Source organism: Delphinapterus leucas, chromosome 16 (assembly GCF_059928025.1).
Source record: "Delphinapterus leucas isolate spDelLeu-1000000601 "Yukka" chromosome 16, BTC_Dleu_Yukka2, whole genome shotgun sequence".
Taxonomy (NCBI): domain Eukaryota; kingdom Metazoa; phylum Chordata; class Mammalia; order Artiodactyla; family Monodontidae; genus Delphinapterus; species Delphinapterus leucas.
This window is the reverse complement of record NC_143144.1, coordinates 75968099-75992390: the sequence shown is the minus strand read 5'-3', so window position 1 is coordinate 75992390 and position 24292 is coordinate 75968099. Positions and strand designations below refer to the sequence as shown.

Genomic DNA, 24292 nt, shown 5'->3' with positions numbered 1-24292 from the left:
CTCCATTCCATTGATGTCTGCCCTTAGCTTTATTTCCTTTCTTACTCTTTGGTTTGTTTTGTTGCTCTTTTTTTTTTAATTAAAAAATTTTTTTCTTTTAAATTAATTTATTTTTTGGCTGCATTGGGTCTTTGTTGCTGCGTGTGGGCTTTCTCTAGTTGCGGCGAGCAGGGGCTGCTCTTTGTTGCGGTGCACAGGCTTCTCATTGCGGTGGCTTCTCTTGTGGAGCGCGGGCTCTAGGCGCGTGGGCTTCAGTAGTTGTGGCACGTGGGCTCAGTAGTTGTGGCTCACGGGCTCTAGAGCGCAGACTCAGTAGTTGTGGCGCACAGGCTTAGTTGCTCCGCGGCATGTTGGATCTTCCCGGACCAGGGCTCAAACCTGTGTCCTCTGAATTGGCAGGCTGATTCTTAACCACTGCGCCACCAGGGAAGTCCCTATTGCTCTTTTTTTAGCTTCTTAACTTGAATGCTAATAAACTCATCTATTTCCATTCTCTCTTGTTATTTGATAAATGTGTTAAAATCTGTAACTTTCTTCCTGAACACCACTTTAGTAGCCCACAGATATTAACCTGTACAGGTTTCTTTGTCATCCAAGAGTATTTGATAATTATCACTGCATATTCCTTTCTAAACTAAGGATTTTTTAATAGTATAAGTTTATTTGTTTTTTCTTAAATCATCAAGGATATGAGGATGCAGTTGTTTTAAGCTTTCCTTTTGTTATTGAGTTCTTACCTTGTCACATTTTGGTCAGAAAACGTTGTGTTTCATATCTATTGAGGTTTCCTTTGTGGCTAGTACATAGAACTTTTTGTGAATGTCCTGTGTACTTAAAAAATACACTCTCTGTTTGGATATTTATATATTTATTAGAGAACTTATTATCTTATTCATTTTGCTATATTATTTGTTTTTGTGTTTTGTGCTTAATTTATGTTTCTGAGAGAGCTGTGGAAAAGTCTAATTGTGATTGCTGTTTTATTTTTTTTCTCTTTAGTTTTGAAAGTTGTTGCTTTATGTATTTTGGAGGCTATATCAGGTATATATGTATCTTATTTTCTTAAGCAGTAGTGTGTTAAAATTTAATTTATTTATATTTGTATTATTGCATTTTCTCCCCGTTGAAGAGAATTTTGACATCATTTTCACTAAGTTCTCCTGGCATTTTATTCACATCATTTTTTTTTACTCCAGACTGTTATCTTTTCGTGGATGTTCTTTAATGAGCCTGTTGAATCACTCCTTTAATTTGTGTCAGTTGCTTTTTAGGTTTGTTGCTTAGTTTTCATACTGGGATTTTTTTTTTTCCATTGCGTTCATGAATTCTGTTGTTTCTTGGATCCTGTGTCTACCTCTGTATTGGAGTCTTTTTAAATTTTAAATTCTTTTTAGGAAAGGTTGTGTGAGAAGAAGAATAAGAGGCACATTACATAATGATAAAATAGTCAATTCACCAAGAAGACCTAAATGTAAATACACCTAGCAAGAGTTTCAAAATACAAGCCAAAACTGACAGAACTAAAAGGAGAAATAGACAAGTCTGCAATTATAGTCGGACATGCTACTACTCTTCTCAGAACTGTACCAGAACTAGTGGAGAGAAAAGCAGCAAGGATATAGAACACCATCAGTCAAATAGATCTCACTATTGTAGAACCCTCTACTTAACAGCAGAATACACATTCTTTTCAAGTGCACATGGAACATTCATTCACCAAGGTAAACCACATCCTAAGTCATAAAACAAATATTTAACAAACCTAAGAGAATTGGAATCATCAAAGTATGTTCTCTGACCATAATGTAATTAGAATAGAAATCAGTAACAGATAACAAGAAATTCAGACTTGTGAAAATAACATTCTGAACAATTTGTGGATCAAAAAGAAGTCACAAGGGAAATTTTAAAATATTTTAAACTAAAGGAAAATGACAACACAACATATCAAAATTTGTGAGATAAGCCAAAGATGTACTGAGAGACTTCAAGGGCATTTATTAGAAGAGAAGAAAGGTCTCAAACCAATAATTTAAGCTTATACTTTATGAAACTAGAAAAGAAGAGCAAAATAAACCCAAATCATACAGAACAAAGGAAATAATATAGAGCAGAAATGAATGAAGTTGAAAACAGAAGAAAAAGAAAATCAATGAAACCCAAAGCTAGTTGGGTGTTCTGTTGGTTTTTTACCCAAAAAGATCAATAAAATTCATATGCATCTTCAGACTGGCAAAGAAAAAAGAAAGGAAGACAAAGATTACTGACATCAGGAACAAAATGGGAGATACCGTTAGAGACATGTGAAAGAATAATACAGACACGAAAAGAATAATACAAACAGCTCTATGGGCATAAATTGAATGACTTGGATGAAATCGACCAACTCCTTAAAAAACACCCTATTTATTTCCTATTTCTTTTGTAACAAACTACCACAAATTTAGTTGCTTAAAACAACATAAATTTATTTTTTTATTACAGTAGAGTTGATTTACAATGTGTTAATTTCTGCTGTATAGCAAAGTGATTCAGAGATATATATATATATATATATATATATATATACATACACACATTCTTTTTTATATTCTTTTCCATTATGGTTTACACAGGATATTGAATATAGTTCCCTGTGCTATACAGTAGGACCTTGTTGTTTATCCATTCTATGTATACTATTTCGCGTCTGCTAATCCCAAACTCCCAATCCATCCCTCCTCCACCCGCCTCCACCTTGGCAACCACAAGTCTGTTCTCTATGAGTCTGTTTCTGTTTTGTAGGTAAGTTCATTTGTGTCATATTTTAGATTCCACATATAAGTGATGTCATATGGTAGTTGTCTTTCTCTGTCTTACTTCACTTAGTATGATAATCTCTAGGTCCATCCATGTTGCTGCAAATGGCATTACTTCATTCTTTCTTATAGTCAAGTAGTTTTCATTGTATATATGTTCCACATCTTCTTTATCCATTCATCTGTCGATGGACTTTTAGGTTGATTCCATTTCTTGGCTATTGTGAATAGTGCTGCTGTGAATATAGGGGTTCATGTATCTTTTTGAATTATAGTTTTGTCCATATATATGCCCAGGACTGGGGTTGCTGGATCATATGGTAACTCTATTTTTAGTTTTTTGAGGAACCTCCATACTGTTTTCCATAGTGGCTGCATCAACTTTCATTCTCACCAGCAGTGTGGGAGGGTTCCCTTTTCTCCACACCCTCTCCAGCGTTTGTTACATAAATTTATTATCTTACACTTCTGGAGGTCAGAAGTCTGATTTGGATCTCACTGGGATAAGATCAAGTTGTCAGCAGGACTGCATTCCTTTCTGGAGGCTCTAGGGGAGAATCTACTTCCTTGTCTTTTTTCCAGCTTCTAGAGTTTGCCAACGTTTCTTGGGTTGTGGCCCCCCCTCCATCTTCAAAGCCAGCAACAGCTGGTCAAGTTTTTCTCACATCTTCTTACTCAGACTTCTTCTTCTGCCTCCTACCACTTTTAAGGACCCTTGTAATTACCTTGGATCCCCCCAGATAATCTCCCTGTTTTAAGGTCAGCTCCGCCTAAATTCCCTTTTGCCATGTAACAGTATATTCACAGGTTCTGGGGATTAGAATGTGGACATCTTTGCGGGTGTGTGTGTGTGTGTGTGCGTTATTCTGTCTACCACAGCCACCTACTATCCAGACTCACTCAAGATAAAATGCAGTTCCCTCCTCTCAGGTCCACTCTCCCTCCATTGCCCACCTGGAACCTCAGTTTTACTTTTTGTCTCAATGCATTTGCTTATTCTAGGTACTTCATATAAGTGGATACAGTATTTGTCTTTTTTGTCTGTATTATTTCACTTAGCATGTTTTTAAGGCACATTCTTGTTGCCGTAATTGTCTTTTGACAAATATACAAAAGCCAATTCAATAGAAAAATAAGATTATTTTCAACGAAGATATTGGAACAATTAGACATTTAAATGCAGAAATATTACTTGCAACCTAAATCTCATGCCTTATAGAAAAACAAACTCAAAATGGGTCATAGATCTAAGTGTTTAAACTGTTAAACTTTTAGAAATAAAGAGAAGATCTTCATGACCCAGGGTTTGGCTATGAGTTCTTAGACATAATTCCAAAGATACAATGCATAAAAACAAAAATTTGATAAATTGGACTTCATCAAAATTATAAACTTTGTTTTGCAAAAGCATTGTTAGGCAAATGAAAGGCTGAGAGAATATACCTGAAAATCATATATCAGATAGAGGACATATCTAGAATATATAAGGAAAATGTAATGATTATTAAGCCAGTTTAAAAAGGGGCAAAAGATTTAAGTAGATTTGAATGGACACTTCACCAGAGAGGATATAAGGATGGCAAATAACCACATGAAAAGAATTCAGTATCATTAGTCACTAGGGAAATGCAAATTTAAAGCATAATGGGATATCACAACTACTGGTAGAGCTAAAAATTTTTTTTTTTTTTTTTTTTTTTGCGGTACACGGGCCTCTCACTGTTGTGGCCTCTCCCGTCGCAGACGCGCAGGCTCAGCAGCCATGGCTCACGGGCCCAGCCGCTTCGTGGCATGTGGGATCTTCCCGGACTGGGGCATGAACCCGTGTCCCCTGCATCGGCAGGCGGACTCTCAACCACTGTGCCACCAGGGAAGCCCTAGAACTAAAATTTTAAAAAAATTTTGACAATACCAGGTAATGGTAAGAATGCAAACAGCTGAATCTCTTATACGTTGCTGGTGAAAATGCAAAATGGTACAGCCACTCTGGGAAATAGGCAGAATCTTAAAATGTTAGTCGTATATAATATATATATATATGTATGTATGTGTATATACATACACACACACACACATATATATATCTAGCTGTCGCATTCTTAGGTTTTTCCCCTAGAGAAATGAAAGCTTATGTTCACACAAAAACTTGCATACAAGTGTTTATAATGGTTTTATTTATAGTCATCAAAAGTTGGAGACAATCTAAATGTCCTTCAACAGGTGAATGGAGAAACAAATTGTAGTTTGGCTGAACAGTGGAATATTACTCAGCAATAAAAAAGAAATGAACTATTGATACACTTATGTGTTGGGGGTTCCAAAACCAACTGTATGTTTGGAGATTCACTAAAATGACATATATGACTCAGTATGTAGTTGTACTCCTGGCTAAGATTTATTAAAGCAGCATGGTAAGGATACACAGCCGGATCACAAGGGGAAAAGACAGATGGAGTCTCTTGGAATTTATGCATAGGTTTCCTTATGCTCTCTCCCATGGGAGAGTTCATAGCTTGGAAGACTCGATATTGTTAAGATGTCAGTTCTCCTCAAATCTATACTATGCAATATAAACCTAATCAAAATTTCAGCAGACTTTATATAAAAGTCGACAAGTTGTTCCTCAAAATTATTTAGAAAACTTGAGGATCTAGAGTAATCAAGACAGACTTGAAGACAAAGATGAAGAACATAACTACCTGATTTTAAGACTAACTATCAAGCTATAGTGATTAAAACAATATGGTATTGGCATAAGGATAGACAACTAGATCAGTGTAACATAACGGAAAGTCTAGAAATACATTAACGTAAATACAATGAGTTGAGTTTGACAGTAGTGCCAAAGCAATTTATTTATTTATTTATTTTAAAAAAATCTATCATTTATTGCTGCTGAGGACCAACCAGGAGACTTTCCCCCAGTCACAACATCTATTTCTTATCACTGATGGACTTGGAACTATGATAGTTTGCTAATTCTATAGCAGGAAAGATTGGCAGTGTATGAGTGAAGTTCCTGTCTTTGACCATGGGTTTAGTGAGTGCATATGTTTAGTGAGTGGTTATTTTTTGCATATTTTCTCTTTGGTAGATGTGTGACAGTTAATTGTTACTCTGTTTGCCAAAGCAATTTACTGCTAGAAAGTTGTTTAATTAAATAATGCTGGTACAAATGGATATCTTTTTGGAAAAAAATGAGCCTTGATGTCTATGTCACACTATAATCAAAAACATTAATTTGATATGGATTACAGACTTAAATGTGAAAAGTGAAAAACAGGAGAATATCTTTATGACCTTGGGGTCAGTAAACATAAAAGAAAAAATTGAAAAGTTGGACTTCGTCAAAATTGAAAACTTCCCATCAAAAGACACCATTAAGAATGTCAAAAAGCAAGCTACAGATTAGGAGAAAATACTTGCCCTACATATATCTGACAAAAGACTTGCATCCAGAATACACAAAATTTGTACAAATCATTGATGCCACAACAAAATGTTTTTTTTTTTTTGGGCCGTACTGCATGGATTGTGGAATTTTAGTTCCCCAACCAGGGAGTGAACCCTGGCCATTGGCAGTGCGAGCGTGGGGTCCCAACCACTGGACTGCCAGGGAATTCCCAACAAAATCATTTTTTTTAAAAGATGGGCAAAATTAATAAGCAGGCACCTCACAAAAGGATTTATTGGAATGGTCAATAAACATGAAAAGGTGTACATCACTAGTCCTTAGGGAAATGCATATTCAAACCCCAGTGAAATATTACTGCATACCCAGCACAATGACTAGGATTAAAAAGATTGACAAGACCAGGTGTTGGTGAGGTTATATAGAACCCTCATATGCTGTTGGTGAGAGTGTGAAAGTGTATATATTTTTTGTCCCTCAGTTCCCCTGACCACTTAAACTAGGGCAGGATTGAGTGCAGTGGTGCCCACATTCAGATGGCCAGGAATTCATGGGAAATATAATAGAGTGATATGTGTGTGCTCAGCAGGTCTCTTGGTTGCAAATGGTCCAACTCGATTCTGCTTAAACCAGAGAAGATGAATACGTTGTCTCAGGTAACGGTTCCTGAGGGGGTTAACGTCAGGCTCAATTACAGCCAAATACTTCACACTGTGTCTACAGAAATCAGCCTTTTTACTCCACTTTCCTCTGGGATGGCTTAGCTTTCAGACAGACCTTGGTCACTGTGGCCACATGCAGCTGCGGGATTATAACCTATAATGTTGAACCCAGGTACTAAGCCTTATTCCCAGGATTGTCCTTGATTGATGCATCCCTAAACTGATCATCAGAACCACTGTGAGGTCTAGGTCAGGTCCACCCTTGGGCTGGGAGTAACGGTGCTGTGGTTCCTCCCTCAAAAAGAGGCACTGTCACTAGAAAAAGGGGAAATGGATGCTAGTCTTGCGAAACAACCTATTTTCTCTACATTGTACTTATTTAATGTTTATTTCTCTAACTCCGATAGCTATGTCCCAGGCCCTTGCTAGACCCTGGAAATGTAAAGGTGAATTGTTTGTGAATAGAGAGCAGATCTGTAGCCTGGCATTGAAAACTCTGTGATGTGTTTGGCCTCATCTTCCTTTTGTTCAGTAGCTTTATTCTTTTCCAGGCACTTTGTGCTCCATGTATTTGAATTTCTGGTAGTGTCCATCCTTGTCCTTGGTTTACCATTACTCTTTCTTGCCCCAGAGTGCTCTATGTCTGGAATATGCCCATCCCTCATACCTCAACATGTTTCAGTTCTACCCTTCTTCCCAGGCCTGGCTCAAACACCTCTTTCAGAAGCCCTCACTGAGATTTTTTTGACCTACATTAGTTTCTCTTCTTTGCTTTTGCCTGTTATTTTACCCATAGCTTATCTTATCTTTAAGTTCCTTCAATTCTAAATATCCTGATAGCACCTGGCAGAGTGCTGGGCACACAGTAGGCTTAATAAATAATGGATAGTTATTGTACTCTTTTTTTTTTTTAAAGAAGATGTTGGGGGTAGGAGTTTATTAATTTATTTATTTTTACTGTGTTGAGTCTTCGTTTCTATGCGAGGGCTTTCTCTAGTTGTGACAAGTGGGGGCCACTCTTCATCGCGGTGCGTGGGTCTGTCACTATCGCGGCCTTTCTTGTTGCAGAGCACAAGCTCCAGACGCGCAGGCTCAGTAGTTGTGGCTCATGGGCCTAGTTGGTCCGCAGCATGTGGGATCCTCCCAGACCAGGGCTCGAACCCGTGTCCCCTGCATTAGCAGGCAGATTCTCAACCACTGTACCACCAGGGAAGCCCAGTTATTGTACTCTTGATAATTTTGGAATTATCTATTGTAGTCCTTTAATTGTCCAGCAGTACCAGATATTAGTAAGCTGGCCTTTACTTAAGAACATTTTGTATACATGTAAGTTACTTAGAAATAACTTACTGCTTCCCAATCACTCTTTGATGTAGCTTCATCACCTGTGATGTGGTATATTCAAGTTTCTTACACAAATGCAGTCAGCATAGTGGTGTTCGCAGTCATGGCTGCATGTAGGTCTTTTCTTTAAACATCCATTTGGACTAGAAGCAAAAATACCCATTCTGGTCCCCTTCCCCCACCGTCCAATTCAATAATCATTTATTGGCATGTGTCTAGTAGAGTAGTGGTTCTCAAATGTTAGTGTGCATCAGAATCACCTCGAGGGTATTTTAAAACATGAATCGCTAGGCTTCACCTCCAGAGTTTCTGATTCAGTAGGTCTTGGATGGGCTGAAGAATTTGCCTAACAACCACTCAGGTGGTGCTAATACTGCTAGTCTGGGGACCAAGCTTTGAGGACTGGTTTACTAGTAGTAGATTTAACCCTCATTGCACATCAGAATCACTTCCTCGTTTTTCACCTCCACGAGTTCTTTTTAAGAACTGTCCTTTGCTCAGTTAAGTGAAAGCATTTGGAATCTCTGCTGCAGCATGGTGTTAGCAGGATTTTATGAGTATTTCTAACAGAATCAGCTCCACAACAAATATAGACAAAATTCCTTTACGCCACATCTCCATAGCACCTGTGTGATGAGTATGGTACCTGTGTGGTGGTGGAAGTACTGACCAGCTATGGTTAGGTAGTTCTAGTTCATGAAAACATATATTCCTAATTCTGTTGATGATTCACTCTTTGGTCTTGACCAATTCCCATAGTTTTTCAAAGTATGGTTTTCTTTAACATGACATTAAAAACACCTTTCTCTGATTTTGCAATCATCATTGCAAGAAGCATAAAATGGATGCTGAATCTTGGGAGCAGGGCAAGTTTCATGATAATTGTCTGAGGTATCTCCTGTAGATTGCTTATTAGTTGTAAGGGGAAGAAAGTAACTACAGTGGAGAAATTGGCTGTCACTTTGGGTGATGAAAATTAACGTCATCGATGAGGGAAGATGGACATCTTGTCTCTAAATGATGTATCTACAAGGGCACAGCATCCTTATGTAGCACTCTGACTGGTAACACGTAACTGCAATCTACTCATAAGGAAACGTCAGACAGACCCAGTGAGGAGATTTCTATTTTTTAATAAAGGGTTTGTATTCTGCAGTGTCAGTGTCATAAGAGATAAAGATTGAGAAACTGTTCCAGAATAAAGGAGATAAAAAAAACACGATAGCTAAAAGCAGTATGTGATTCTAGACTGGGTCCTGTACTGAAGTGGAAAAAGTGCAATAAAGGATAGTGTTGGGTCAAATGACAAGTTGGAATATGGATGGTAGATTAGATAAAATGTATTGTATCAATTTTGAATTTCCTGAGATTGATAACAAGTACTGTGGTTATATAAGATAATCTCCTTATTCTTAGGAAACACATTGAACTATTTAAAGGTAAAAATAAATGATGTGTGTAATGTAATCTCAGGTGAGTCAGAAAAATATGTGGGAGAGAGAGAGCAAGCAAATAAAGTAAATGGGGCAAGGTTACAGGTGTTCTTTGTAATTATCATTGTGACATATTTTTCACTGTGACTTTTTGAAAGTTTGAAATTATTCCCAAATAAAAACTTAAAAAAAAAACACACCACCACTCTCTGCTCTTCATTTCAGGGTAATTGTAAAAATTTTTTAAAATCTGTATAAAAATGTTTTCAAAGATCAGTCTGCTTTTCAAATGATGGTTCCTGTTCTGCTTTGTCTGGGGAGCCTCGTATCTCATTCTGTGGGTGTCCTCAGGAGATTGTTAGCTCCTGAGAGCCTGCAGGGTGTCAGCCTCGCCCTGATTGTAATATCCAATCCCCCAACAGGGCAGCTTCTGGTGTCTTGTTCAGTGCTTCCAATAAGGTGCACACTAAACTAATGTGTGAACATTGTCTATTATTATAGATTGTACCTTCAGCTTTGAACAGTATATTTTTCTTTCAGCTCAAAATGGAGTTAATCCTGGCTGGGAGAAGAAAGTAATTGAGTATTTTAAGGAAAAGCTGAAGGAAAATAATGCTCCTAAATGGGTGAGCTCATTGCTTTTGGTGGGGGAGGGGGGTGGCGAGGGTTGGGCAGACTTGCAGTTTCTCACAGTAGAGCAGTAATCCACATACAGTTTAAATATATATAAATTAATGTTCACTGCCCTGTGCTTTAAGTGCATATGTATTAAAAGGTTTTTGGTCTCTTTTGCAACTTAAACTTAAATTCAAGCAAATAAGTGCTTCTATATTGGCGCCTCTAGGTGGCAGTAATTGACCATGAAAAAAATGGGTAGTTGTGAGAGATTCGATTATCTTTTGTTTAATTACCTTCATTTTAAAAGAGTTGACATGTACGAGTTTTAAGAGAAGAGCTCAACAAAGCAAATGCCTTTCTGCTAATTGGAAAGTGTTATGAAGGAAAAGCATCCTTTTACATTATAGTCAAATGTCATCATACAAACTTGCAAGAACACAGGAAGTACTTTTGTTTAGCAATTGTGTTATATTAACCATTGAGATCATTTGGCTCCTTTGATTTTGTGTGTGTGTGTGGGAATTGCGGTTTGAGTCTGGATATATATGTCTATGTATATGTGCTTAATGTTTTATACACAGAATATTTTGACTTGATTGTTCGTTTTCGTTAAAGGTACCATCATTGAATGAAGTTCCCCTTCATTATTTGAAACCTAACAGTTTTGTCAAGTTCCGTTGCATGATTCAGGATATGTTTGACCCTGAATTTTACATGGGAGTTTATGAAACCGTTAACCGAAACACAAAAGCACGTGTATGTATTGCTTTATTCATGAAACTTACTGTTTACAATTAGTAGTATTAATTTTGTCCTTGTGTTGTTTATGGTAATTTTGATTCTGATAGATTGATATAATACTGTTATTTTTTTGCTTTGGGTCATAGGTTCTTCATTTTGGAAAATATAGAGATGTAGCAGAGTGTGGGGTATGTATACTTAAAATATATTCACTGATATGATTTTTTTTTGATCTAAAAATCTCTTAGAAGGTGGAATATTGTAAATGATAAAATTAATTCCTTTCTTTTCCTAATACCTATATACCTGCTTTTTAAAATTACAGGTCATGATAAGTTCTTTTAAAATGAAACGTAGAAGAAAAATGAAAGAAGATTAATTTAGGGCTTTACACGTGCTTAATTAAATTTGATTAAATCCTGCCGTCTTTTCCTGGGAGGAAAAAAGTAAACTTAAGCTTTCTTTGATAAAAGGAAGTAATAGAAACTCTCTTACATATCAGTAATGGGAAAGGGAAGAAGACAGAATCCTGGATATAATTATAGTTGTAAAAGGGGTAGTTTTGAGATAGAAACTTACTAGAAAAGCAATTAGAGGAACCACAGTATATCTGCATTTTCTTTGGTATTGCTTTTCTGATAGTAGAAGAACAACATGCAGAATTAAACTTAATTTCATTCAGACACCTGTTCAACATGCCTGGCATTGTGTTTAAAACTTATTTCTGGTTTAATAGTAGAAGAAGATTATCAGCATGTCAAAATATATTAACTGAAAATATCTCATATTTTGCTTTTTGTGTGTTTTTCATGTGGTACTATTGAAACACAGGTGGTAATTTTCAATTGTTAGAAAGAAAACAAGTATCACAGGTGGGGATTGACCAGACAGGTGCTGAGGCACGACCCCAGTAGAAAGGTGAGCCTCAGTAGTTACCTCCATTCTGGATCTATTAGATTTCTGCTTTGCAGTCCAGAATCTTAGTTTAATCAGGTTATTTAGGGCTTTTTACATTCTGGGAGTCTGACTCCTGCTTACCCAAACCTCAAGAGGTTGATATATAAACCCTAATCCCAGCCTGTTAATTCACAGTATAAATTGTTTCTGTTGAATAAATGTTTTAGCCCAGTGGGCTGATCTGTATGGGAGGAAAGCCCTAATTTGAAAGGTTGCTATAAAGAAAAAATGATAACCTCCTATACTTATTTAGAGTAACGGACTCATGAATGATGGATTCGTTTAATCTTACGCATGATGGCCTCCAGCTCTCCCATTTCTTTTTCCTTTAGGGTGTCCCATAGCATCACCATTGTGCAAGTCTAATGAATCAACTTTTGGTTTCCTGCATCCCTTGTTTGAGGGGCCCTAAGCCATATTAGGCTAATAAATGAATACACATTTTTTTTCCTAGTACACAATAATGCAGTGTCTCTATAGCTCAACAATCTCAGCCTCTGGAAATGGGAAAATGAAATAGGTGAAACTGTCTATCTGTGACACTCCCAAAGGCAAAGAGTTTTTATTTTGTACTACGTTGCTAAAGAGTCATAAGTAAAAGCACCATACCAGGAAAAGGGAACTTTGGCCCTGGAAAGAAATACACAGAAAAAACTTAGCTTATATATATTATCTCAGGCTCAATTGATATCTCTGGGATTCTTTCTTTGTTTCCTTTCTTTCTTTCTTTTTCTCTTAAAAAACAGAATATAGATTTTATTTACTTTTAAGGGTTTTTTTTTGGTACTCTAAAAGTAATATGTGTTTGTTGAAATAATTTTTTCAATATTACATCTTGGGTCCTCTCTGCCTCTTATCTCTAAGTATATTTGACATAGAGAATATGCCTTTTCTAAGGAATAATATCTGACTTTTAAATCTCATCTCAGAGCTACCTTGTAATGAGTATTTCACTAAATTCCTATTTAATGGGCTAATTCTGAGAGCTTTTAATGAGAGAGACAGTGGGATTACCATGAGCACTGTCTTTGAAAAAATTTAATAAAATAACATGTTTATTTAAAGGGAGTTAATTTTTTTTCATTTTTCCTTTAACGTCTTTATTGGAGTATAATTGCTTTACAATGTTATGTTAGCTTCTGCTGTATAAAAAAGTGAATCAGCTATATGCATACGTATATCCCCATATCTCTTCCCTCTTGAGCCTCCCTCCCACCCTCCTTATCCCACCCCTCTAGGTGGTGGCAAAGCACCAAGCTGATCGCCCTGTGCTATGCAGCTGCTTCCCACTAGCTATCTACCTTACGTTTGGTAGTGTGTATATGTCCGTGACTCTCTCTCGCTTTGTCACAGCTCACCCTTCCCCCTCCCCATATCCTCAAGTCCATTCTCTACGTCTGTGTCTTTATTCCTATCATGCACCTAGGTTCATCAGAAACTTTTTTTTGTTTTTTTAGATTCCATATATATATGTTAGCATACGGTATTTGTTTGTTTTTCTCTTTCTGACTTACTTCACTCTGTATGACAGACTCTAGGTGCATCCACCTCACTACAGACAACTCAATTTCGTTTCTTTTTATGGCTGAGTAATATTCCATTGTATATATGTGCCACATCTTCTTTATACATTCATCTGTCGATGGACACTTAGGTTGCTTCCATGTCCTGGCTATTGTAAATAGAGCTGCAATGAACATTTTGGTACATGACTCTTTTTGAATTATGGTTTTCTCAGGGTATATGCCCAGTAGTAGGATTGCTGGGTCATATGGTAGTTCTATTTTTAGTTTCCTAAGGACCCTCCCTACTGTTCTCCATAGTGGCTGTATCAATTTACATTCCCAGCAACAGTGCAAGAGGGTTCCCTTTTCTCCACAGCCTCTCCAGGATTTATTGTTTGTAGATTTTTTGATGATGGCCATTCTAGCCGGTGTGAGATGATACCTCATTGTAGTTTTGATTTGCATTTTTCTCATGATTAGTGATGTTGAGCATCATCTAATGTGTTTGCTGGCCATCTGTATACCTTCTTTGGAGAAATGTCTGTTCAGGCCTTCTGCCCATTTTTGGATTGGGTTGTTTGTTTTTTTCATACTGAGCTGCATGAGCTGCTTGTGTATATTTTGGAGTTTAATCCTTTGCCCATTGCTTTGTTTGCAGATATTTGCTTCCATTCTGAGGGTTGTCTTTTCATCTTGTTTATGGTTTCCTTCACTGTGCAAAAGCTTTTAAGTTTCATTAGGTCCCAATTGTTTATTTTTGTTTTTATTTCCATTTCTCTAGAAGGTGGGTCAAAAAGGATCTTGCTGTGATTTATGTCTGTGTTCTGCCCTTGTTTTCCTCTAAGAGTTTTATAGTGTTTGGCCTTACATTTAGGTCTTTAATTCATTTTGAGTTTATTTTTATGTATGGTGTTAGGAAGTGTTCTAATTCCATTCTTTTACATGTAGCTGTCCAGTTTTCCCAGCACCACTTCTTGAAGAGGCAATCTTTCCTCCATTGTATACTCTTGCCTCCTTTATCAAAGATAAGGTGACTGTATGCGCATGGGTTTATCTCTGGGCTTTCTATCCTGTTCCATTGAACTATATTTCTGTTTTTGTGCCAGTACCATACTGTCTTGATTACTTTAGCTTTTTTTTCTTAAATTTATTTATTTTATTTATTTTATTTCTGGCTGTGTTGGGTCTTCGCTGCTGTGCGCAGGCTTTCTCTAGTTGCAGCTAGCAGGGGCTACTCTTCGTTGTGGTGCATGGGGTTCTTATTGTGGTGGCTTCTCTTGTTGTGGATCACAGGCTCTAGGCATGCGGGCTTCGGTAGTTGTGTCTCAGGAGCTCTAGAGCACAGGCTCGGTAGTTGTGGAACACGGGCTTAGTTGCTCCGTGGCATGTGGGATCTTCCCGGACCATGGTCCGAACCCATATCCCCTGCATTGGCAGGCGGATTCTTAATCTCTGCACCACCAGGGAAACCCTTGATTACTGTAGCTTGGTAGTATAGTCTGAAGTCCTGGAGCCTGATTTCTCCAGCTCCGTTTTTCTCAAGATTGCTTTGGCTATTTGGGGTCTTTTGTGTTTCCATACAAATTGTGCGATTTTTTGTTCTAAGTTCTGTGAAAAATGCCATTGGTAGTTTGATAGGGATTGCATTGAATGTGTAGATTGCTTTGGGTAGTATAGTCATTTTCACAGTGTTGATTCTTCCAATCCAAGAACATGGTATATGTCTCCATCTGTTTGTATCATCTTTAATTTCTTTCATCAGTGTCTTATAGTTTTCTGCATACAGGTCTTTTGTCGCCTTAGGTAGGTTTATTCCTAGGTATTTTATTCTTTTTGTTGCAGTGGTAAATGAGATTGTTTCCTTAATTTCTCTTTTGGATTTTTCATCATTAGTGTATAAGAATGCAAGAGATTTCTGTGCATTAATTTTGTGTCCTGCTACTCTACCTGATTTATTGATTAGCTCTAGTATTTTTCTGGTAACATCTTTAGGATTCTCTGTGTATAGTATCATGTTATCTGCAAACAGTGACAGCTTTATTTCTTCTTTTCCTATTTGGATTTCTTTTATTTCTTTTTCTTCTCTGATTGCTGTGGCTAAAACTTTCAAAACTGTGTTGAATAATAGTGGTGAGAGTGGGCGACCTTGTCTTGTTCCTGATCTTAGAGGAAATGGTTTCAGTTTTTCACCATTGAGAACGATGTTGCCTGTGGGTTTCTCATATATGGCCTTTATTATGTTGAGGTAGGTTCCCTCTATGCCCACTTTCTGGAGAGTTTTTATCATAAATGGGTGTTGAATTTTGTCAGAAGCCTTTTCTGCATCTATTGAGATTATCATATGGTTTTTTACCCTTCAGTTTGTTAATATGGTATATCATATTGATTGATTTGCATATATTGAAGAATCCTTGCATTCCTGGGATAAACCCCACTTGATCATGGTGTATGATCCTCTTAATGTGCTGTTGGATTCTGTTTGCTAGTATTTTGTTGAGTATTTTTGCATCTATGTTCATCAGAGATATTGGCCTGTAGTTTTCTTTTTCTGTGACATCTTTGTCTGGTTTTGGTATCAGGGTGATGGTGGCCTCATAGAATGAGTTTGGGAGTGTTCCTCCCATTGCTGTGGTTTGGAAGAGTTTGAGAAGGATAGGTGTTAGCTTTTTCTCTAAATGTTTGATAGAATTCGCCTGTGAAGACATCTGGTCCTGGGCTTTTGTTTGGAAGATTTTTTTTTTTTTTTTTTTTTTGCGGTACGTGGGCCTCTCACTGTTGTGGCCTCTTCCGTTGCGGAGCACAGGCTTCGGATGTGCAGGCTCAGCAGCCATGGCTCACGGGTCTAGCCGCTCCGGGGCATGTGGGATCTTCCCGGACTGGGGCACAAACCCGTGTCCCCTGCATCGGCAGGTGTTCTCTCAACCACTGTGCCACCAGGGAAGCCCTGTTGGAAGATTTTTAATCACAGTCTCAATTTCAGTTCTTGTGATTAGTCTGTTTATATTTTCTATTTCTTCCTGCTTCAGTCTCAGAAGTCTGTGCTTTTCTAAGAATGTGTCCGTTTCTTCCAGGTTGTCCATTTTATTGGCATATAGTTGCTTGTAGTAATCTCTCATGATCCTTTATATTTCTGCAGTGTCAGTTGTTACTTCTCCTTTTTCATTTCTAATTCTGTTGATTTGAGTCTTCTCCCTTTTTTTCTTGATGAGTCTGGCTAATGGTTTATCAATTTTGTTTATCTTCTCAAAGAACCAGCTTTTAGTTTTATTGATCATTGCTATTGTTTCCTTCATTTCTTTTTCATTTATTTCTGAACTGATCTTTATGATTTCTTTCCTTCTGCTAACTTTGGGATTTTTTTGTTCTTCTTTCTCTAATTGTTTTAGGTGTAAGATTAGGTTGTTTACTTGAGATTTTTCTTGTTTCTTGAGTTAGGATTGTATTGCTATAAACTTCCCTCGTAGAACTGTTTTTGCTGCATCCCATAGCTTTTGGGTTGTTGTGTTTTCATTGTCATTTGTTTCTAGGTAGTTTTTGATTTCCTCAGTTATCTCTTGGTTATTTAGTAGCACATTGTTTAGCCTTCATGTGTTTGTATTTTTTACAGTTTTTTTTCCTGTAATATCTAGTCTCATAGCGTTGTGGTCAGAAGAGATACTTAATACGATTTCAATTTTCTTAAATTTACCAAGGCTTGATTTGTGACCCAAAATATGGTCTGTCCTGGAGACTGTTCCATGAGCACTTGAGAAGAAAGTGTATTCTGTTGTTTTTGGCTGGACTGTCCTATAAATATTAAGTCCATCTTGTTTAATGTGTCATTTAAAGCTTGTATTTCCTTAATTTATTTTCATTTTGGATGATCTGTCCCTTGGTGAAAGTGGGGTGTTAAAGTCCCCCTACTATTTTTGTGTTACTGTCGATTTCCCCTTTTATGGCTGTTAGCATTTGTCTTATGTATTGAGGTGCTCCTATGTTGGGTGCATATATATTTATAATTGTTATATCATCTTGGATTGATCCCTTGATCATTATGTAGTGTCCTTCTTTGTCTCTTGTGATAGTCTTTGTTTTAAAGTCTATTTTGTCTGATATGAGGATTGCTACTCCAGCTTTCTTTTGATTTCCATTTGCATGGAATATCTTTTTCCATCCCCTCACTTTCATTCTGTATGTGTCCCTAGGTCTGAAGTGGGTCTGTTGTAGACAGCATATGTACAGGTCTTGTTTTTGTATCCATTCAGCCAGTCTGTTTCTTTTGGTTGGAGCATTTAATCCATTTACATTTAAGGTAATTATTGATATTTATGGTCCTATTACCATTTTCTTAATTGTTTTGAGTGTTTTTTAAACATCTTTATTGGAATATAATGGCTTTACAAAGGTGTGTTAGTTTCTGCTTTATAACAAAGTGAATCAGCTATGCATACATCCCCATATCTCTTCCCTCTTGTGTCTCCCTCCCTCCCACCCTCCCTATCCCACCCCCCTAGGTGGTCACAAAGCACCAAGCTGATCTCCCCTGTGCTATGTGGCTGCTTCCCATTAGCTATCTGTTTGATATTTGGTAGTGTATATATGTCCATGCCACTCTCTCACTTTGTCCCATCTTACCCTTCTCCGTCCCCACGCCCTCAAGTCCATTTTCTAGTAGGTCTGTGTTTTTATTCCTATCCTGCCCCTAGGTTCTTCATGACCATTTTGGGTTTTTTGTTTTTTTTTTTTTTTAGATTCCATATATATGTGTTAGCATAGGGTGTTTGTTTTTCTCTTTCTGACTTACTTCACTCTGTAGGACAGACTCTAGGTCCATCCACCTCACTACAAATAACTCAATTTCGTTTCTTTTTATGGCTGAGTAATATTCCATTGTATGTATGTGCCACATCTTTATACATTCATCTGTCGATTGACATTTAGGTTGCTTCCACGTCCTGGCTATTGTAAATAGTGCTGCAGTGAACATTGTGGTACATGACTCTTTTTGAATTATGGTTTTCTCAGGGTATATGCCCAGTACTGGGATTGCTGGGTCGTATGGTAATTCTATTTTTAGTTTTTTAAGGAACCTCCATACTGTTCTCCATAGTGGCTGTATCAATTTACATTCCCACCAACAGTGCAAGGAGGGTTCTCTTTTCTCCACAGCCTCTCCAGCATTTATTGTTTGTAGATTTTTTGATGATGGCCATTCTGATGGATGTGAGGTGATAACCTCATTGTAGTTTTGATTTGCATATCTCTAATGATTAGTGACGTTGAGCATCCTTTCACGTGTTTGTCGGTAATCTGTGTGTCTTCTTTGGAGAAATGTCTATTTAGGTCTTCTGCCCATTTTTGGATTGGGTTGTTTGTTTTTTTGATATTGAGCTGTATGAGCTGCTTATAAATTTTGGAGATTAATCGTTTGTCAGTTGCTTCTTTTGCAAATATTTTCTCCCATTCTGAGGGTTGTCTTTTCATCTTGTTTATGGTTTCCTTTGCTGCGCAAAAGCTTTTTAAGTTTCATTAGGTCCCATTTGTTTATTTTTGGTTTTATTTCCATTTTTCTAGGAGGTGGGTCAAAAAGGATCTTGCTGTGATTTATGTCATAGAGCGTTCTGCCTATGGTTTCCTCTAAGAGTTTGATAGTGTCTGGCCTTACATTTAGGTCTTTAATCCATTTTGAGTTTATTTTTGTGTATGGTGTTAGGGAGTGTTCTAATTTCATTCTTCTTTTTTTTTTTGCGGTACGCGGGCCTCTCACTGTTGTGGCCTCTCCCGTTGCGGAGCACAGGCTCCGGACGCGCAGGCTCAGCAGCCATGGCTCACGGGCCTAGCCATTCCTCAGCATGTGGGATCTTCCCGGACCGGGGCACGAACCTGTGTCCTCTGCATCGGCAGGCAGACTCTCAACCACTGCGCCACCAGGGAAGCCCCTAATTTCATTCTTTTACATGTAGCTGTCCAGTTTTCCCAGCACCACTTATTGAAGAGGTTGTCTTTTCTCCATTGTATATTCTTGCCTCCTTTATCAAAAATAAGGTGACAGTATGTGTATGCGTTTATCTATCTCTGGGCTTTCTATCCTGTTCCTTGGGTTTGTTTTTGCATGTCTTTTCCTTCTCTTGTGTTTCCTGCCTGGAGAGGTTCCTTTAGCGTTTGTCGTAAAGCTGCTTTGGTGGTGCTGAATTCTCTTAATGTTTGCTTATCTGTAAACGTTTTAATTTCTCCATTGAATCTGAATGAGATCCTTGCTGGGTTGAGTAATCTTGGTTGTAGGGTTTTCCCTTTAATCACTTTAAATATGTCCTGTCACTCCTTTCTGGTTTGCAGAGTTTCTGCTGAAAAATCAGCTGTTAACCTTATGGGGATTCCCTTGTATGTTATTTGTTGCTTTTCCTTTGCTGATTTTAATATTTTTTCTTTGTATTTAATTTTTGATAGTTTCATTAATATGTGTCTTGGTGTGTCTCTTTGGGTTTATCCTGTTTGGTACTCTCTGTGCTTCCTGGACTTGATTGACTATTTCCTTTCCCATGTTATGGAAGTTTTCGACTGTAATCTCTTCAAATATTTTTTCAGCCCCGTTCTTTTTCTCTTCTTCTGGGACCCGTATAATTCGAATGTTGGTGCGTTTAATGTTGTCCCAGAGGTCTCTGAGATTGTCCTCAATTTTTTTTTTTTTTTTTTGTGGTACACGGGCCTCTCACTGCTGTGGCTCCTCCCGTTGCGGAGCACAGGCTCCGGACGCGCAGGCCCAGTGGCCATGGCTCATGGGCCCAGCTGCCCCGTGGCATGCGGGATCCTCCCGGACCGGGGCACGAACCCGTGTCCCCTGCATTGGCAGGTGGACTCTCAACCACTGCGCCACCAGGGAAGCCCTTGTCCTCAATTCTTTTCATTCTTTTTTCTTTATTCTGCTCCCTGGCAGTTATTTCCACCATTTTATCTTCCAGCTCACTTATTTGTTCTTCTGCCTCAGTTATTGTGCTATTGATTCCTTCTAGAGTATTTTTAATTTCAGTAATTATGTTGTTCATCACTGTTTGTTTGCTCTTCATTTCTTCTAGATCCTTGTTAAATGTTTCTTGTATTTTCTCCATTCTGTTTCCGAGATTTTGGATAATCTTTACTATCATAGCTCTGAATTCTTTTTCAGGTAGGTTGCCTATTTCGTCTTCATTTATTTGGTCTTTAGGTTTTTACCTTGCTCCTTCGTCTGTAACATAGTTTTTTGTTGTTTCTTTCTTTTCTTTTTCTCTTTTTGATGGGTGGTGCTGTATTCTTGTCTTACTGGTTGCTTGGCCTGAGACATCCAGCACTAGAGTTTGCAGACAGTTGGATAGAGCTGGTGTTGGTGCTGAAATGAGGACCTCCGGGAGGCCTCACTCTGATTAATATTCAAAGGGATTTAATTTTTTAACCTAGGGTGCTGTATATTTGGATTTGAAGCAAGGTAGTGTATTGATTATTGCATTTGAAATGATTTTATGTCTGTTTTCTTTTCAAAAATGATAGTTTGGATTTAGTAGTTGCTTATTAATTAACTCTTAATATAAAAGTATGTATTGTGATTTTATAAATAACATGGAAATATGGTTGCTAATTTTTAAAGTTTTTGTCATAAATTTTTTTAAATAAAACAAAATTTTGTATACATCACAGCCTCAGCAAGAAGTTGATTTAAACTCTCCACGAACTACCACTTTGGAAAGACAGACTTTCTATTGTGTTCCAGTGCCTGGAGAATCCACGTGGGTAAAAGAAATATCCTTTATCTGAACCTTCTTATGTGTTGAATGGTTACTGATTGTTTTCTTAATTGAAGAGAGCACAATTCACATTTTGATGTTTTTTTTAAACTTAGTCTTTTTACCTCAGTGAAGGTAGCTGGAAAAGAAAATTATTCTTCATTTATAGAGCTTGGCTTTATTTTTATAAAATGTGTTTCCTTTGTCCTAAACAAGAAAATCTATAAAACAACCTTCAGTATTCATCACTGAGAAATGATAAAATTATGGTGCATTCTGCTAGTGAAAAACTGTTTAAAAGATTGAGGTGGATTTAAAGGGACTGAAAAAGAGAGTTGCACAATCATTAAGTAAAAAAACTGGTTTTAAATTGGAACTCATTCTAATTTTATTAAGGGAAAACAATATGTTTGTTCTTTTGAGAGATTGTGGAGACATCTCATTCTCATTTTTATTTTTTTTAGTTACTAATTTCTTTAGGCATTGTTCACATACTGAAATGCACAGATTTTAAAGGTATACTTAAGTGGTTTGGATAAATGCATACACCTGTAATTTGCACACCCATCGAAGTAAAGAATTTTGTGCCTTTTTCCCGTCACCACCTCCTTCCCACGACTGCTCTGATTTTTTTCACTATAGCTTAATTTTACCTATTGTTGAGTGTCATACAAATGGAATCATATAACATATAGTCTTTTGTGTCTGATATCTTTTATTCAGCATAATGCATTTGAGATTCATCCATGTGTATCCATAGTTCATTCCTTTTTATTGCTGATGGTATTTGTTTATATAATATCCAATTGATGAACATTTTGGTTGTTTCCAGTTTGAGGCCAGGCATTTTTTTGGTGAGATTTTAACTTACTAAATCAGTTTTTTAACAGATACTTTGTGTCGGTTGTGATAAAGTTGTGTATCTGTCAAGGAATGTTTCACAATCATTGAATCACAGTTCTTGAATTTATTGACATAAAACTTTCATAGTATTTCCTTGTTTTCCTTTTAATGTCTAAGGCATATCTAACAATGATCTCCTTTCATTTCCAAAATGTTAATTTATTTTTCTCTTTTATCCTTGATTAGTATTGCTAGGGGTTTGTCAGAGAATCAACTTTTTACTTTAATTTTTTGTTTTCTATTTCATTGATGTTTGCTCTTATTTCCTTCATTTTTAGTAATGGTTTTAATTTTTTTTTAAACCTTAAGGTTAGTGTGCAGATCATTTCATACCTTCCTTTTCTAATATTAGCATTTAAGGCCATAAAACTCTAATCACTGCTTTAGTTGGATCCCACAAATTTTGACTTTTTTTTACTCTCATTCAGTTCAAAATATTTTCTAATTTCCTTTGTGATTTCTTCTTTGATCCTTGAGCCTCACTACAATATACTTCTGTTGATCTTTTAAACAGTTGTCTCCTACATAAATTTAGAAATAAGGGGGAAAAAATTACGTCTTTTATGTTGCATAAATATTGATCATTTCTAGCTCTTTTTGTCTTTGTTTTTGTCTGGAATCATTTCACTGAGCCCTTTTTTTTAAGTACTGATCCGTTGGTAATAAATTTTCTCAGCTTTTTTTCAACTGAAAATGTCATTATTTCACCTTTTTGGGTGTGTGTGTGTGTGTGTGTGTGTGTGTGTGTGTGTTGCATTGTGCAGCATGCCGGATCTTAGTTCCCTGATCAGGGATCTATGTGCCCCCTGCATTCGGAGCATGGAGTCTTAACCACTGGACTGCTAGGGAGGTCCCTCACCTTTATTTTTGAAGGATATTTTCGGAGGTTGTAGAACGCTTTTTTTTCTCCCAGTGGTTATAGAATGCTTCATTGACAGGTATCTCCCATCTTCAACACTTCAATGATATTGTTCCATTGTCTTCTGGCCTCCATTGTTTTTTTATAAAAGGATAGCTATCATTTTTATCATTGTCACGTGTATGTAATGGGTCTTTAGTTTTCCTCTGGCTGCTTCTAATATTCTCTGTGGTTTTCAGCAGCTTGACTATGATGTGCCCATGTCTGGGTTTTTTGTGTTTATCTTGCTTGGGTTTTATTGAGCTTTTAGATCTGTGGGTTGATATTTTCAGAAGATTTCAGCCATTATTTCTTCAAATATTTTTCTTTCCCAGTCTCATCTTTTTCTCATTTTCTGGGGCTCAAATCACATGATTGTAGACTAATTATTATTGTTCTCAGGTGATTGAGGGTTTTTTTTTTTCCATTTTATGTTTTAGTTCTAGATTTTTTCATTTGGTTCTTTTTCTTTGTTTCCATTTTTCTGATGATAGTCCTCATCTTTTCTTTTAAAATTGTAAATTTTAAAACTGCTTTTTAATGCCCTTGTCTGCTAATTCCAATATCCAGGTTGTCTCTGGGTTGTTTTTTTTTTTTCTGTTGATACTGTTTTTAATCCTGCTTATAGGCCATACTTTCCTGCTTCTTCACATAATTAATCATGTGTTATGATTAGTTATGCTGATATACAACACTGTTGAAAGTTTTGTCTTCAAGAGTGTTGAATTTTGTTCTGGCAGGCAGGTAATTTAAGTGGATCGCTTTGATCTTGCCAAGGCTTGGTTTTGGGATTTGTTAAGGTAGGTATGAGTGGCACTTACAATGTAGGATGTAGTCCTTACTTGCGAGATGTGCTATTTCCGGGTCTCACCTAAATGCTCGTGATTCTCGGTAGGGTCCAGTTCTAGTATTGTGTAACTTCCAGAAGCTCTGCTAAGCTCCCAACCAAGCAGCAGCTGTTCTCTCCTAGGGCTCTATTTGAAGCTCTTTGCTCTCTAACTGTTCTGCAAATTCCAGTTGCTTCAGTAGCCCTGAGCTATGTGCTCTGTTTTCTCTACCAGCAAGAGCAGAACCTCCACTTCCCTTTGCTGCCAATTTGGAAAATGCCCCTGAGAGAGCTGGGGAGAATGTGGAGTTTACCTGTGGTGTTTCTTCTCATTCAAGGATCATAACCTTATGTTCTTTGTTGTCCAGAGACTGAAAACAGTTGCTTCATGCCTTTTGTTCAGCTTTACAGGTTTTTTTGTTTTTTTAATTGAAGTATAGTTGATTTACAATATTGTGTTAG

General features: G+C 37.2%; 1 protein-coding gene across 2 annotated transcripts in view; it reads left to right on the top strand.

The window, feature by feature from the left end:
• The window catches only part of MCMBP (minichromosome maintenance complex binding protein), a 68706-nt gene that overhangs the window by 11390 nt on the left and 33024 nt on the right, over window positions 1–24292 (top strand). For both annotated transcript variants that reach the window (XM_022568605.3, XM_022568607.2), the window contains exons 2-5: window positions 10190–10275; window positions 10883–11023; window positions 11155–11196; window positions 21118–21219. In XM_022568605.3, coding sequence (XP_022424313.1) covers window positions 10190–10275; window positions 10883–11023; window positions 11155–11196; window positions 21118–21219 — 371 coding nt within the window. The remainder of the gene's footprint in view (window positions 1–10189; window positions 10276–10882; window positions 11024–11154; window positions 11197–21117; window positions 21220–24292) is intronic.